Source organism: Mchenga conophoros, linkage group LG10 (genome assembly GCF_057382185.1).
Source record: "Mchenga conophoros isolate Kocher_MC1m ecotype Shallow Benthic linkage group LG10, M_conophoros_male_GT1.1, whole genome shotgun sequence".
NCBI classification, from domain to species: domain Eukaryota; kingdom Metazoa; phylum Chordata; class Actinopteri; order Cichliformes; family Cichlidae; genus Mchenga; species Mchenga conophoros.
The window spans coordinates 16005355-16022483 of record NC_140535.1 but is presented as its reverse complement, the minus strand read 5'-3'; the positions used below and the strand labels follow the sequence as shown (position 1 = coordinate 16022483).

At 40.0% G+C, this 17129-nt stretch overlaps 1 protein-coding gene across 4 annotated transcripts in view; it reads left to right on the top strand.

Moving 5' to 3' along the window:
* Positions 1-17129, top strand: part of sptbn2 (spectrin, beta, non-erythrocytic 2) — a 53561-nt gene that overhangs the window by 26114 nt on the left and 10318 nt on the right. For all 4 annotated transcript variants that reach the window (XM_085288836.1, XM_085288835.1, XM_085288838.1 and 1 more), the window contains 20 exons: positions 8418-8569; positions 8815-8988; positions 9286-9377; positions 9467-9547; positions 10572-10687; positions 11012-11124; positions 11222-11409; positions 11517-11634; positions 11736-11894; positions 11995-12297; positions 13407-13560; positions 13677-14071; positions 14156-14419; positions 14502-14713; positions 15018-15155; positions 15263-15482; positions 15630-16166; positions 16439-16641; positions 16751-16841; positions 16939-17085. In XM_085288836.1, coding sequence (XP_085144962.1) covers positions 8418-8569; positions 8815-8988; positions 9286-9377; positions 9467-9547; positions 10572-10687; positions 11012-11124; positions 11222-11409; positions 11517-11634; positions 11736-11894; positions 11995-12297; positions 13407-13560; positions 13677-14071; positions 14156-14419; positions 14502-14713; positions 15018-15155; positions 15263-15482; positions 15630-16166; positions 16439-16641; positions 16751-16841; positions 16939-17085 — 3857 coding nt within the window. The remainder of the gene's footprint in view (positions 1-8417; positions 8570-8814; positions 8989-9285; positions 9378-9466; positions 9548-10571; positions 10688-11011; positions 11125-11221; positions 11410-11516; positions 11635-11735; positions 11895-11994; positions 12298-13406; positions 13561-13676; positions 14072-14155; positions 14420-14501; positions 14714-15017; positions 15156-15262; positions 15483-15629; positions 16167-16438; positions 16642-16750; positions 16842-16938; positions 17086-17129) is intronic.

Here is a 17129-nt window from a genome sequence, read left to right as displayed (position 1 = left end):
TGGTGAAATGACGGGTAGAAACACATTTCACTTACAGTGGAAAAATGATTAGCGTGGGACTGAGAAAGATTTCTGCCAATGTGGCGTTAATTTTTAGCTTGGTGGCTCCAGGTAATGAGTACATCATGTGTTGTTTTCCCCGTACTGGTAGAAAAATATTTACAAACACCAACATCTCCCACAACTTCTGTAAAACGATTGCATTGCTCATGGCACCCCACACCATAGTTAGTGTTGATTGAAACCACCCACTGGTGTCAGTGCAGAATGGTAACCACTAACCACAAAGATTACAAGCTGCTTTTGTCTGTGGGAGTTTTTTCTCTCTAAGTACTTCATGGTATCTCTTTAATGAGTGCCTTGGGTCTACTCTGTAATTTCAGATAGCCAACAGTTCAAGCCAATCACTGACTATAGATTTCTGAGCTTCATGGCGCTTCCAGATTAGTTCCAAATGACCCGTGTAGTGCTGTAGTGTGATTGTTGTGTGTGTGTTTTAGAATTTTCAGTGGTAAAACCTGCAATTTTATGATTTTATTTGCAGCAACCAACAATATTTTGTCCTTAGATGGTTGTCACCATTCGACACAGAATGTGAAATATCTTGCTGTTTTATGTACATAATGGATTCAGCACAAAGTTATCTATCTATCCATCCACCCACCCATCCATACATTTATTTTTCTTAACTGCTTATCCAGTTCAGGGTTGTGATCGAGCCAATAACTATCCCAGGTGTCATTTGGTTAGAGGCCGGGTATATCCTGGGCAGGTCGCCAGTCTATCACAAGGCCAAAATACAGACAACCATTCACTCTCACATTCACACCTGCAGGCAGCTTAGAATCACTAATTAACCTAACATCAGCAACTCTGCCTTTAGACTGTGGAAGGAAGCCAGAGTACCTAGAGAGAACTCACACAGGCACATGGAGAACATGTAAACTCCACATAGAAGGTGGGGCAACAGTGCTAACCACCCTGCTCTCCTGAGAAGCTGCCATGTTATACATTCATGCAGAATTACTTAAATATGCAGTATGTTATAAAGGCAGATATCAAGTATAAAACTTGACATGCATCCATAAATAAATGTATGCATATTGTAGTAATATGCATTTATACATACCCAACAATCCTGATGTAGTATAGTGTTGATTTTTCATTTACTCTACATATACAGTTTCAATTTAGTTTTATTTATAGAGCACAAACACATACTTCAAAACGCTTTATACTATAAGGTAGAGCTGGGCGATATAAGATTTTTTCATATCACGATATGTTTTTTCATTTCAGGCGATAACGATATATATCATGATATAAGCCAAATAACTATATTTGTAAGATTTAAATGTGCCGTTGCTCACAAGTAAAATGTGAAATAATCAGCAGTTTGTTTTGATTTAAATATTTATTTCCCATAATAAGTTCAACAGGGTAGATGTACTTAAGGAACATGAGACTTTTTCAGATAAATAAAGGCAAATATTGCAAACTACACAAAAGGCAGCCGCTAAAGCGTTTAAGTTTCAAAATAGAACAAAAAACACAGACTACTAAATTGTCAATTCCACTTAGAAACAAAATATTAATTCTAAAAATAAATCTTAGTTTGTTTTACAGAAGAACAGACAAAATTGACTAACTTTTGTCAATATCAAATAAACTGAGAACTAAAAGGAAATTCTCAATCTCTCCTTGTTGTATAGCTTAGCTTTTCAAACAGTTTTAACAGTTACTTTAGTCTGACAAAAGCCGCTGTGATTGGTTCAGCTCTGCGCTACTTAATTTGGATTGGCTGTTCTTTTTTTTTTCTTTTTTTTTAAGAGGACAAGAGCGGTGAGGTCTATCGCAATAGTTAAATTTTTCTATCGAGAAAAAGTTATTCAGATCGTTCGTTATCGTTCTATCGCCCAGCTCTACTATAAGGTAAAGAGCCTACAATAATAGAGTGAAACCCAGCAATCACACGGCCCCCTATGAACAAGTACTTGGCAACAGTGTGAAGGAAAAACTCTCTTTCAACAGGAAGGAAGCTCGAGCATAACCAGGCTCAGGGAGGCTGAGCCTGGTTCAGGGAGGCTGAGCCTGGTTCACAGCTAGTTTGGGGTTGAGGGGAGAAAGACAGGACACACTGTGGAAAAGAAGTTACTAATAACTATTGATTAAATGCAGAGTGGTGTGCAAACACATAGCAAGTACAAAAAGGTGAGTTCAGAAGAAAAATCCTCAGTGCATTATGGGAAGCCCCTAGTAGCCTATTCCTATTGCAGCATAACTAAGGGAGGCTTCAGGATCCCCTGATCCAGTCCTAACTAAATATTTTATCAAAAAAGGAAAGGTTTTAAGCCGAATCTTAAAAGTAGGGAGAGTGTCTGTGTCCTGAATCCAAACTGGGAGCTGGTTCCAAAGAAAAGGGGCCTGAATTTATGAGTAAGTAAAGAAATCGCAACACAATGGCCCAGTGTGTTTGACAGTGGGTGATCCTACTTAGAAAAGGTGAAGAAAATCTGCAGTGTACATTTTTTCCTTTTATCTGAAGTGCTTACTGTGGAAAGTTATTTATGGTTGGCGTCGCTCCTTGTCCAGCGTGCAGAAGTGATGCCACTGGGAGTCCAGAATGCACTGTCATCCAACGCAGTGCATGGATGCAGAATTCATAAGAAACAAAGGATTAGAAGTTGCCCTCTGCCCCCCCTCACTAATGCTTTGTCTTCGTGATGTACAGCACAAACAGACAAGATTTGATGAGCGACGCGGGCAGAAACAGTGCTGGCATTAAGTCCTGTTCCAGTCTCTGTTGTGTATACAGTAACACACACAAACAATTCTGACCTTGACGTGGGCTCGTAAAGGAAATTAATTTTATCAGTGACATTGTCAGCAGTGGATAATAATCTCAAAGTCTTAATCAAAAAGTGATGATTACTGATTTTGTTCAGTTGATTTATTGCCTCGTATTTCAGGGTTATTTTAAATGTTTTGTACATTTTGCTGTATGAATGCTTTTTTGACAGGCCGAGATGGCAACCATCATGATGATCACATGCTGTGCTGCAGCAAACATGTTTTTGAAACGATAGTCCTGTTTTTTGCAAACTGAACACAGTGTGTGTGAGTGTGAAATTTCCAGCCAAACAATATTCTGTCTCAGTTACACTGCACACTGCGGGGTCACAGCAAGTAAAAAAAACATATTTTAATGTACACAGTCATGTGATTTTTTTTTTTTCCTGTGATCATTATTTATTACACCTTGATGCAGCAGTGACCACTGAATTAAAACAAAACAAAAAAAACCCCAAAAATAAATAAAAAACCAATAACTTCCTACAAATGATATCCTAAACTTTATATGACCCCATAAACTGCCACTGCTGATAAAGACTGTTGTCTTTATGGTTTTCCTTCTGAGCCTTGGGCCACTAAGTCAGTGTTAGTGTTGTATCTGTCTCCATGTTATCACCAAACATGATCCCGGGCACTATGAGCCACACAGACAGGATTAAGTCTGGCGGCATATTGGTTCGGATTACCTGCAGATAATCATCGTTATCAACAGTGCCCAAGTTCATTTGACAGTGAAATAGAAAAGCAGCAGCAAACTAAACCCCCGAACCTTCAATTGTAAAGAGGGCACTGGCTGAGACAGGCCCTCACCTCCCTCACTCTGACATATACTTAAAGCTTACTACCAGACACGAACATGTTCAAAGTGGCTGGACATGCCCGAATGTGCCTTTGAAACATTTAGCGATGACTTTAACCACAGGTTTTGATCTGTTATTAGTAAACTATAGAGGAAAAACATGACATTTAGAATTTTAATTACTTGTTTTTCTACCTTGCACAAAGAGACTCCAAAAGAGTGAGCAAGAAATGCATGATAGGCAGGATCTTAAATCTACATTTATAATGTTCGTTTTAGTGATACCTAAATACGGGTACATTTTACTCTTATGTCAGACACATGTGCTGTCAAATCATTTAGTGGTAGGGTATCCAGTTTAATATGTTTTTGAATTAAAAATAAATAGTATAGTAGTAGATTGAATCCTCATTTGACATGGGGTATATGCTAGGATTTATATAACATCCAGAGCACTATCTGTCTATTTAGTGCTAATTACAGGTATGTAAACACAAGTAAATCAACGGTGTTATCACAATGAATAGTAGTGTGAGAGCTTTTATTTTAAACTGAAGTTTGCGGACTTATTTTAGTGTTTTTATTTGAAGAAGAGAGCTAAGACAATGCAAGACAAACTAGTAATTATCAGACTTGGCTTCTAAAGCCCCAGTTTTCTCACTCTTCTCTCATATTGTCTGTTGTGTAATTCTCTAACAGTGTTTGGAAACCCTGAAGGTGTTTCACATGACGTGAGACATTTGACACTATAAGTAGAGCATAGTTTGAGCTTTCTTTATCTTTTGTCACCATCATGCATCAGTGTTCACACTTTTCAAAATACATAGTGCACCACCAGACTTCCTGTTGTGGAAGCTAAGCAGGTTAGTAAAATGTAAAATTTCAATTAGATGTGAACGAACTAACATTACAGTTGACGTGTCATGCTTTGCACTTGCAAAAGCAACAGCTGCAGTAGTTTTACACTTATCTACCATATCCACCTCTGATGACAGGTTTGTGTTTGACTGCTTTGAATGAGCAAACACGTCAGAGACTGATGTCTGTGTTTGTCTGTCTGGTTTTCTTGTTCGGCAGCATTGTTATTAGGAGTGTAGCACAGGCGAGGTAGGTACTAGCATTTTATGGGGGTTTTTAGGACCCCTGCCCACCAACCCACTGCCTCCTCCTCATTGCTGGGTGCTATGTCACAACATGACCAAGCCTTAAGAGGAATGTAGCCACTTCCACAGCGCTCCTGTGCAACAGAAGTCCTTATTTTCTGGCTTATTAAACAACTTCATACTGATTAGCAATCCTTTAATAACTGAATAATCTGTCATTGTTAGACACGAGAAATATGGGGAAACAAATAAAGGAGGCTTTGTTAGAGTCTATTATTAAAAGGTGTAAGAACCAAAGCCCAAACCACAATCCACTACTAGCTCATCCCATGGCAACATCTAGAGAACTATCCTATACTAAAGCTCTTTGACTGAGTAGCTGCTTGATGACAATGCTATTCCTTGTTTGTCAGCGTATCTCTTAAGTTCCAGTAAAACTGGTAAAAACACACCTATCCTCAGGACTGTTGATAGCTGAAATGGTAGCCTGAGTTCCAGCTATTCACCATATATGCCTGTAGGCCATGGCTGTAGCCGGCCCTGTCGCCTGTTTTGAGTTAACATTTCTTTCTACAACCTGCTTTTTTGTCTTTGTTTGTATAACTCTGTTATTAAAAATTTAACAAGTTTAAAAAAAAGCAAACATTTCACGTCTTATCTAAACTGAATTAGATTCTTCATTCTATCATTCATTCAGTTTTATAGTATCATTAATTGTAAAGATGTTTGTTTGTTTTGGGGGTTTGGGGTTTTTAAAAATCTAAAACTTAAATCTCTAAATTACAAAAGTAAAGACCTTTATTACTTTGGATGGGAAGCATTTTCTTTTCTCTCCATAGGTGTAATATGAGTATTGTGTTGACTTTGTTTCGGCTCTGGCTGGGCAACTCAGGGAAAATCTGAGACTTGTCCTGAAGCTGCTCTGGTGTTGTGCTGTCTGTATGTTTTTGTTCACCGTCATGTTCGTAGGTGGTCGCAGTCTCTGGTTGCATGTATTCTTTAAGGAACCTGTGTGTCTGGGCAGAATGCATTCTCCTCGTAGTTCTGACTAGTCTAAGAATGGTACTAACCATGTAATAAACAGTGCCAGGTGTCTGCACATATTGTCAAGTATCACTATCAGAGTTGCTTTAAATGAAGTTTTGTACATTTTTTTTAACCTTTAAATGGACTCACGCGTCATATCTTTAACTTAAGAGTGAGTTCTGTTTAGCCATTCTAAGACAATGGCCTGATCAATAGAGTACTATTCCTTTACTAGTATTACTCTGACCTAGTACTACTACAGTTCTAGTGGTAGTAGGAACAATCACAGCTTTACAAACTCTTTGGCTTGGTTTTGTCATAACATTCAGTGTGTTGATTTATTTAATTTCTGCTGACTTCCTATATGTATCTTTGTATCTGTTAACTGAAATGTTTTTTGTGCATCCAGTGAACACAGTCAGATGGCAATCTGTACCAAGGTTTCTGCATTATAATTTTGAGTATTAACTCAGTGGTTTATTTATTTGGTACTCTAGTGACTCTATGCACATGTTCTCAGTAATTGCTGCCCCACCCAACAGGGTATAACATTATCAGTAAATAATACTTTATAGTTGTATGTAAATTTAACTTCCTTTCATCTTCCTGTGTGGTTTTGTGTGAAATTCTGACATGATAAGTGCTTGTTGTTATTTGGAAATGTTCGTTGAGACACTCAGTTCAGTGCTGTTTCAGTAAAACAATCTAAGTGAATGTATTCAAAACATAAATACGTTAATTAGTTAATTAAAAATGTATAAAAACTGGAGTGGCTGTTTAGCTCACTAGGTTGAGCATGCAGTCCATACGCCATAAGGCTGATGCAGAGTCTTTTCTAGGCTCTCTTGGTGATGTTTTTTTGGCAGTGTGATCAGTCCTTGAGATTTCATTTCAAGGTTGTGAAATGGCTAGAAAGACATTGTAACATGAGTCTCAGTGGGCAGAATGAGACTCGACAAGTTTGTCCTTCTGTAGTTGGCAGTCTGGCAAGTCAGATGCTCATGGGATTTATATACATCATTGATACCATGTTAATATAATATTAACAAACACCACATGGGCCTGGTTGCGAGAGGTCATGCTTAATGAAAGGTTTATTTAAATGAAAATACTTATAAATGGACAATTAATTACAGATTACTTGAAGTTTGCTGTGCGCGCAACATTACAAGAAACAAAGAGCGCTGTCTGCAGTGTGGATGAAGCACCTTCAGTCTGAAATAATTATACCACTGATTTGATGTTCCACCCATGGAGACGTGCATGAGATTTCAAAATGTTCTGCTTTTTGAGTTTACTGTTAATGCAAGTTGATTACGCAACAGCAGTCTTTGGTTACTGCAGCTTGTTCAGCTTAGATTGTTCACTGATTCCAGAGTAGCTTAGGATCCATCTAATAATCAGAAATACAAATGACTAAACCTTGAAGTGACTCAGTAATCCTTCCACTACTTTCTTTTATTGTATTTCGGTCAATTTCAGTAAATGTCGTGCAAACAATTGGTTATGAAGTCAGCTTAATATGTATTTATATGTTTTTTTTAGTCCACTAAAGTTACCATAGGGATGCTGACCTCTAATCTCACGGATCACTGTTAAGCTTATTCACTGCAGCCTCTCACTCCTGCATGAACTGACTAGGTATCGGACAGGTCTTTGAGTGGGCAGTCTCAGCTTTGCATAATGTTTCATTAGAGCAATAAAGTAGTTTGCATTGCCAGGCCTTACCTCCTGCTTGGGGAGTTTTGACAAATGAACAAGTGTTGATGTTTTCAAAATGCAAATTCAGCGTATGCAGCAACTAATACGGTCTCTTAAACAAACAGTGCTCCTGAACAGCACCACATGCAACGCCTTTGAGATTTTTTTTAACTAACTAATTAACTACTAACTTATGAAAAAACTGATTGACCTCACTAGCGAGAGGGCGCAAGATTGCAATGGAGAGTTTCTTAAATTTGACTCATTAGATTTGAGTTGCACTTCTGCCCTGTTTTATGTCTAATTTTAAGTTGTTCTTGCATTAGGTGCAGTGCTGTAAGTACAGTGCTAGAATAGTGTTTTGAAAAGGCAGGGAGACCTTGTATCCTAGAAATGAGGTCACCTTGTTAGGTGGTGGAGCAGGATTAGCTTCTTACTCCCCCGGTCCATATGTCTCAGCTGCTGTTACAGCTTAATTTATTGTGATTCCTTTTTTCAGCCCTGCTCTTTCAAAGGAACAATAAAAAGTACTCACTAAATGCCATTACTTCATGCTGGTTTTGCACAGTCTTGTTTCTAAACTGACGTCTTCAGAGTAATTAGCAATGCACACATTAGCAGAGCTATCGGTAAACTGTGGTTTGTGGGGGGAGCACCTCTCACTAAGCTGTCACTAGTGATTCTAAAGACTTAATGGCATAGCTTGTCTGTGAAATGAACTGCACAGGGCAGGGGCTTAAGTCCTTATGACTTACTGTCTCCTGGCTGAGCTCAGATGTGATCAAAACTATAGACATTTGTTTTGTTTTTCTTTTTTTTACTGTAAATATGCATTTCCTACAGAGTAATGGCACTGAAGACAGTTCGTAGTAAAGTTTATGTTGTTGTAATGTGTAAAGGCTTTAACCCCCCTCTCTTTCTTTCATCCTTTGCAGATGAACGTGAAGCAGTACAGAAGAAAACCTTTACCAAATGGGTAAATTCTCACTTAGGCCGAGTGACCTGTCGCATTGGTGACTTGTACACCGACCTACGGGATGGGCGCATGCTAATCCGCCTTCTGGAAGTGCTCTCAGGAGAACAGCTGGTTAGTATCACAGAGGAACTAATGCTTTATGTCCCAATCCTGACCCATACCCTCAGGATGACCCTCACAAGTCAGGAGGAAGGAGAAATCATGTGCTTCATTTCTTGTTTTTTGTTTTTTTAAAAAATATGTGATTTACTTCTTTTGCTTCTACTTGCTTTTCTTTTTTTAAACTCCTGCCAAGCCCTGTCTTCTTCAACAATGTCAACCTATGTCAACTTGTATTTTTCTGCTGCTTCCCCTAGCCAAAACCTACTAAGGGCCGCATGCGTATCCACTGCCTTGAAAATGTTGACAAAGCCCTACAGTTTCTTAAGGAGCAAAAAGTTCATCTGGAAAATATGGGCTCACATGACATTGTGGATGGGAATCACCGTCTCACCCTGGGTCTCATCTGGACCATCATCCTTCGCTTCCAGGTAATATATAAAGTAGCTGTGATGAGCTCTACAGATTTTCCCTCTCACCTCAGTCACCATGTTGCTGAACTTGGGCTTTGGGATGTCAGGTCTCTGGATTTAGCCATGCCCAGAAAAACTGAATTATTAAAAGTTAACATAATTTTAAAAAGTAATTCTTTATGCCATTATTGTAGTTATGAACTTACTGTTGTTACTTGACTTCCTTAAATGTTATACACCCCACTACTGCAATAACATTTGAAGGTCAGTTATCATTGAAGCTCCGACCTGACTGGATGTGTACCATACTTACAGATTCAAGACATCAGTGTGGAAACTGAGGACAATAAGGAGAAGAAATCAGCTAAAGATGCGCTGCTGCTTTGGTGCCAAATGAAAACTGCTGGGTAAGAAAGGAGCAGTAAAAGAGAACCAGAAGGGTTGAATTTTTCTTTGTTGAGCTAATGATTAATGAATTCTTATCTGCCCTTTTCAGATACCCAAATGTGAATATACACAACTTCACTACCAGTTGGAGAGATGGTCTAGCGTTCAATGCCATCGTGCACAAACACAGGTCATTGACTTCTTCATGTATTTCACATCACTGATAACAGCTACAGTAAAAGCTGCCCTTTTTAAGCATTTACTTATTCAGTGTAATTGCAGTTTTTGTTTCTTACTGTAAGGTTGTTTTAGATAACTTAGTCATCCTCCAAATCAAAAGGGAGTGTTGTATTTTAATGGTTTTCATTCCCTTCGTAATGAGGAGCACCTGTCGCAGAACCATTTCCCATCTCTGGGGTGTTTTTATCCCCTTTTCTATTTAGGTCTCCACTTGCTCCTCCCATTCTTTAGTCTGCAGTATGCCTGAAAGGATGAAAATAAATAGGGAATAAGATGACCTAGATCACAGAAATTATAACCCACTTATTTTCTATTAAGAGCCATACTTGATACCCCAGTTGCACACTCTGCTGGTAACTCATGAATAGCTAACATTTAAATGGAGCTGTAAAGTAGAAGCCAAAGGTGTAGCCTAAACACATATGACTCAAACAGAGGAGAGCATATTGTTCCTTACAATGACTGCATACTGTGAGGGTGATAAGGGTGATACTTGATAGATGAAAGCCAACATGGCTTTCAGAGCAGTTAGTGAGCCGTAGGGTAGTTACGCAAACCACTGAGCTGTCTGTCGTTTACATTATCATGCAAGAAATTACATTATGCTCAGTCCTTTTTGTCCTCATTTTATTTTTTGTGAATGCATTCATGCTATAATATCCTATAGGTTTTAATAAAATATACTCACCCGAACGCCTTTCATACTTTTCTACCACCAACCAGCAACTGTAAATGAAAGCATCATTCAGGCATTAGTTTGCAGGTGTGGTTTTCATCCATGATCAGAAGCCTTTTTTCATGCAGATGACTTCATCCAGTTCTAGAGGAACATTTTATGCACCTTGGATTGAAAACATTTTCTTCTGTACTACAACAAGTTGCAATAAGTCAGCCGATATTCGTATTTGCTTGCACCTTGCACTCTTCTGTAACCCCTTCTCATTAAAGTCACAATTTTTTCCAATCCTCTGCAGACCCGACCTGATTGAGTTTGACAACCTGAAGAGGTCCAACGCTCACTACAATCTCCAAAATGCTTTCAATGTGGCTGAGAAGGAACTGGGGCTTACCAAGCTGCTGGACCCAGAAGGTGAGTGTTTAAAGCCTCAACAACAACAAAAGCGCTCTTGTAAGTCACATTGATGGCCTGATCTGTCTGCTAAGGCACTAAGCTGTTGCCTGAAACAGATTGGCGAGAGTTTGGCTATAGAGGATTACTGCAATAAATTTTAGATTAGGCAACACTGCATCACTGTAGCAAGTCAGCTATAGTGACATAACAAAAAGCATGATTAAAGATATAAACACTTTCCCACGTGTTATTCAGAGTGTTTTGATGCAAATATTATAGTATATATAATATAAATACCATGTAAATATTTATATTAACCATATTATTATTATTTTTTTCAAGATGTCAATGTGGATCAGCCTGATGAAAAGTCTATAATTACCTATGTGGCAACTTACTATCATTACTTCTCCAAGATGAAAGCCCTGGCAGTGGAGGGCAAACGAATTGGCAAGGTTAGTTTTGTGTGTATACATTTATGTGAGTGAAAGTGAGTAGATGTACACTGACTTTATGTCCCCAGTTCAAATAATACATTTCTCTGCACTTCAGGTGCTCGACTATGCTATTGAGGCCGACCAGCTGATAGAGAAGTATGAGACCCTGGCCTCTGAGCTGCTGCAGTGGATCGAGCAGACCATAGTGACACTCAATGATCGGCAGCTAGCTAACTCTCTGAGTGCTGTACAGAACCAGCTCCAAGCTTTTAACTCCTACAGGACTGTGGAGAAACCTCCCAAGTGAGTGTCAGCTGGGTTAAGTGAATGAGTCAGTGCTTGGTAATCAATTATAATCCAAAATGGTGACGCTATGCAGTACGTTAACTATCAGTGTCTGATGTCCTCAGATTTACAGAGAAAGGAAACTTGGAGGTTCTTCTTTTTACTATCCAAAGCAAGATGAGAGCAAACAATCAGAAGGTTTACATGCCAAGAGAGGGAAAACTCATTTCTGACATAAATAAGGTATGGCTTGTTCTAGAAAAGGCAAGTACAGCCTTCCAACTCAATGTTCATTTTGTAGATTCTGGATGATACAGGCTTCCTGGCTTATATTTGCATGGCAGGCATGGGAACGACTGGAAAAGGCAGAACATGAACGTGAGCTGGCACTGAGAAATGAGTTGATTCGCCAGGAGAAACTGGAGATGCTCGCTGCTCGCTTTGACCGGAAAGCTGCTATGCGGGAGACATGGCTGAGCGAGAACCAGAGACTGGTGTCTCAGGTAAATTGAAAAAACACAAACAAAATTTGAATTCCTGATTTGAATGCAGTAAATAGATTTACAATAATGCAATCATGTGCTTCTTTTTCTCTGATATTAGGATAATTTTGGAACCGACCTGGGAGCAGTGGAAGCTGCCACTCGTAAACACGAGGCAATTGAGACAGACATTGGAGCATACTGGGAGCGTGTGGCCGCAGTGGAGGCTGTCGCCAAAGAGCTGGAGGCAGAGGGATATCATGATGTGCGGCGCATACTCGCACGAAGGGATAATGTGCTTCGACTCTGGGAATACTTGAAAGAACTTCTGGCTGCACGCAGAGAGCGTCTGAATGCCCACCGTGACCTACAGAGGCTGTTTCAGGAGATGCGTTACATCATGGACTGGATGGCAGATGAGAAGGTAAAGCTACCACAAAGAAACAGAAGCTTACATAAATTTGACTGCGCTTTGTGTTGAATTACTACTTTGATTCCTGCATTCTCTTGAGGTTTTAATTAGCAAAAATGAGTTTCCTAATCCTCAATTAACATAATTGTTTTTCACATATGTCCCTGACAGCTTTAGTGTCAGCACTTTATAGCAGTAATTAGCTTTGTGCAGGCCTAGCCTGATTGGTGTTACCTTTCTTTGCTGGCTTTACTGAGGTCGACTGAGGTAGACTCCAGTGACTAGAATTACGCACCTTTCTTCTGTGTTTTCCAACTTCGTTGTACTATTGTACTAAGAATGACTGCGCAATGGCAATAAAGACTTATCTTAAATGTGCTCACATTTTGATTGGCCAAAGGAAGCGCCAGTAATGCCTGATTACCACTGACACATTTGCCAATATATCAGACCCCTTGTTTGGTTTAAATAGCTGAACAGTGTGAAGTATCATTTATGCTATGTAATTTATACTGTATAATCCAAACTGACTAAAACCTGACTTCCATGAATGGCAGTAGCAATGGGAATAGCAGTTGTGGGAACCATTTTCCTTTTACTGTCTACATATGTGCAGCTAGCTAACGTTACAGCCCAGCTGCTTAGATTCTGTCATGCTGTCACTAGCATCATCTTCTTATCTCTGATAAACAGATGCTTTCTTCTCTAGAGAGATTGTGGTTGGTAAAACGTAAAGTAATTCTAAAATGAAATTACTCACAGGTTTTGCAGATTTAAATGGATAAATCACACTGAAGGCAAGAGATAAAATTTATAGATATAATTTTGGGCTGACCTGACCCTATAAGGATATTATAAGTAACCAATAGAATGGGGTAGTATAAAATCTCAGCTACTTGGATGTGACTTGTCTATAGCTCTGAGTGATGTGTTTGTAACCCAATATGTGAGAAGTCACCAAGCACTAAAGATTTATTAGCATTTTTATATTTAAAAATGACGTTTATGTTGTGGTAAGTTGAAAAACAATCGTTATTTATTGAATATATACTTAGGTAATTGTCGATTTTCACAAGATAAAACTGGGAAATATTCTACTGGACTGTGCTTTCTGTTTTCAGGGTCGTCTGCAGTCTCAGGACAGCGGAAAACATTTGCATGATGTGTTAGACCTACTGCAAAAGCACAATCTGGTAGAGGCTGATATTTCTGCTCAGGCAGAGAGGATCAAGGCAGTGCAAGGAGCTGCAAACCGCTTCACTTCCCATGAGCAGGGTAAGTCTTAAAAAATGGTCTTGCACATTTTGTGTACAGAGTATGCATTTTAGTCTGACCCTTTGTGCACACTGTCTAAATTCTGTGTATTTCTGCCTTTTTTTTAAAATTGTAAGCCTATAAACCTTGTGAGCCTGGACTAGTTAGTGAGAAGGTTGAGCTGCTGGGTCAAGCCTATGAAGAACTTGGTCAGCTCGCTGTGAATCGCAGAGAGCGCCTAGAGGACTCACGGCGTTTGTGGCAGTTCCTGTGGGATCTCGGAGAGGAGGCAGCCTGGATCCGAGAGCAGGAACAGATCCTGGCTAGTGGAGACTGTGGCCGTGACCTTACTTCTGCCCTTCACCTACTCAGTAAACATGAGGCTTTCAGGGATGAGATGGCAGCCCGCTATGGCCCCCTGAGTAACAGTATTGCTGCTGGAGAAGATCTGGTTAAAGAAGGGCACTTTGGAGCTTCGGAAGTAACTGAGAGGATTCAAGACATCCATGCACAGTGGGCCCATCTGGAGGAGGTAAATGTTCATCATCAATTCTAAGGTGCTTTCTTCAAATATTGCATTTTTACCCATAATATTCTTATTTTTGATGCTTCTCAGACAACTAAGCAAAGAGAGCAGAGCCTTAAGGAAGCCGTGGCCCTGCATCAGTTTCAGACGGATGCCAATGACATGGAGGCATGGATCATGGAGACACTTAGACAGGTATCCAGTCAGGAGGTGGGCCACGATGAGTTCTCTACCCAAACTCTAGCTCGCAAGCAGAGGGAGATAGAAGAGGAGATCCAGAGTCACCACCCCCTAATTGACTCTCTGCACGAGCAGGTCCAAGCACTGCCACAGGCCTATGTACATTACCCTGAAGTACGTGTGCTTTCTTTTTCATACTTCTTCAATGATTGCATGCTGTTTGTAGTACTAAATTACTGCCTATTGCTGACTGTAGGTGGATGGTCGTCTGCCTGCTATTGAACAACGTTATGAAGAACTGGAGACCCTGTCAGCAGCTCGACGCCAGGCTCTGGAAGGTGCCCTGGCCCTCTACCGCATGTTCAGTGAAGCTGGTGCCTGTCAGCTCTGGGTGGAGGAAAAGGAACAGTGGTTACATGGCATGGAGATCCCTACAAAGCTGGAGGACTTGGAGGTCGTACAGCAAAGGTGAGTCTGTGGGTGAGGGAAGGTTCGAATGCCAAAGATGATGACAGATTAATTATTTTTCTTCAAAATCTTTTCATGTTTGAAAGACTAAGACGGACACTTGTAGTTGTGAAATGACATTACATGTAATCGCGGAAATTAATGTTGATGACATAAAGCAAAGATGAAAATTGTACATTATATTGATCTAAGCTCTAATCTTAAAAATAAACAGTCAGTGTTTTTAAATCTACTATAATGTCTAGAAATGTCTATGATAGATAGAATGAGTGAATTAATCATGGTGTTTCATTTATGGATATAGATTTGAGACACTGGAACCTGAGATGAACAACCTAGGAACCCGTGTCACTGATGTGAACCAGGTGGCAGAGCAGCTGCTGAGCTCAGACAACTGTAACAAAGACCAAATCCACCAGACAGCAGACCAACTAAACAACAGGTCAGAGCTACATTTATGAATTATTGTAACCCTATTTCTGCTGAGGAATGTGTATTATTTAAAAGGCGTGCAGGTAGCATTTTAAGCCTGGTCTGTGTTGTTTCTAGATGGAAGGAGTTTCAGCAACTGGCTGGACAAAAGAAACAAGATCTTGAGTCGGCTCTCAACATCCAGAACTACCAACTCGAGTGTAATGAGATCCAGACTTGGATGAAGGAAAAGACCAAAGTTATTGAATCTACTCAGGGTCTTGGCAATGACTTGGCGGGAGTGATGGCACTACAACGCAAACTCACTGGCATGGAGAGGGACCTTGAGGCTATCCAGGTATGGGAGGTGTAAATGTAATGGGTGGAGGGTGGGACCAGAACACCAGTGAAACAAGGCAAAATGAATATAGTATTATTTAGGGTTTTGTGATGAGGTATTTTAGTATAATATATGCAATTTAAATATTTTTCTTTATCTTTTCAGGGGAAATTAGATGACTTGAGAAATGAGGCAGAAAAGTTGGCCAAGGAACATCCAGATCAAGCAGGAGAGATCCAAGGACGCTTGGGAGAGATTCAAGAGGTGTGGGAGGAACTGAACGCCACCATGAAGCGACGGGAAGAGTCACTGGGGGAAGCTAGCAAGCTACAGGGTTTCCTTAGGGATTTGGATGACTTCCAGTCCTGGCTGTCCCGCACCCAGACAGCCGTGGCTTCAGAGGATATTCCCACTTCTTTGCCTGAGGCTGAGAGTTTGCTAGCCCAGCATGAGAGCATCAAGAACGAGGTGGATAACTATAAGGAGGACTATGAAAAGATGCGTGCGGTTGGTGAGGAGGTCACCCAAGGTCAGACAGATGCCCAGCACATGTTTTTGGCCCAGAGGCTCCAGGCATTGGACACTGGCTGGCATGAGTTGCGGCGCATGTGGGAGAATCGGCACAGCCTGTTGGCCCAAGCCTTCGACTTCCAGACTTTCCTGAGAGATGCAAAGCAGGCAGAGGCATTCCTTAACAGCCAGGTTAGGAAAATACTCTTCGACAAAGAAATAACAATTTTTTTTTTATTGGTGCAAAGCAAATAACTGCACGTTTCAGAGAAAATGGATCTGATATTCTATGAAAAATTCTTCTTTACCAGTTCCCACATTTTTAAATGTCTTACTCTGTTGTATAAATAAACAGGAAAAAAGGCCTAAAAAAAAAAGTAAAAATCACTGGAATTCGATAATTACCTATGAAAACTGCATGTGAGACGATGTTTAACATTCCTTTTGTGTCCATCTCTGCGTAGGAGTACGTGCTGTCCCACACAGAGATGCCCACCAGTCTTCAGGCAGCAGAGGAGGCCATTAAGAAGCATGAGGATTTCCTCACCACCACAGAGGCCAGTGAAGAGAAAATAACTGGTGTGGTGGAAGCTGGAAGACGCCTCATTAATGACTCTAATGCAAACTCTGATAAGATCCAGGAAAAGGTTGATTCAATCCAGGAAAGGTTAGAGTAAAAGAAGGAAGAAAAACTGATATTTATATAACTTTTTATTATTTACATTTTTAATTAGATGTTTGAAGGCTAAACATTTTTTCCCGTTTATTTTCTCCAGACATCTTAAGAATAAAGAGGCTGCAAATGAACTGCTGACCAAGCTTAAGGATAACCGGGAACTTCAGCACTTCCTCCAAGATGGACAAGAGGTAAGAATATGGCTTAGTTGAGTACTAATGCAAACTATTGCATCTTGATATTTACATTGAAACTGAAACTTCCATTATGCTGTTGTCTTTTTCATAGCTCACCTTGTGGATAAATGAGAAGATGCTGACGGCTCAGGACATGTCTTATGATGAGGCCAGAAATCTTCACAGCAAGTGGCAGAAACACCAGGCATTCATGGCAGAGCTGGCCTCCAACAAAGACTGGCTCGACAAAATTGATAAGGTGTGGCCAGTTAAATCAGTAAATGTATAATCATAACATCCATG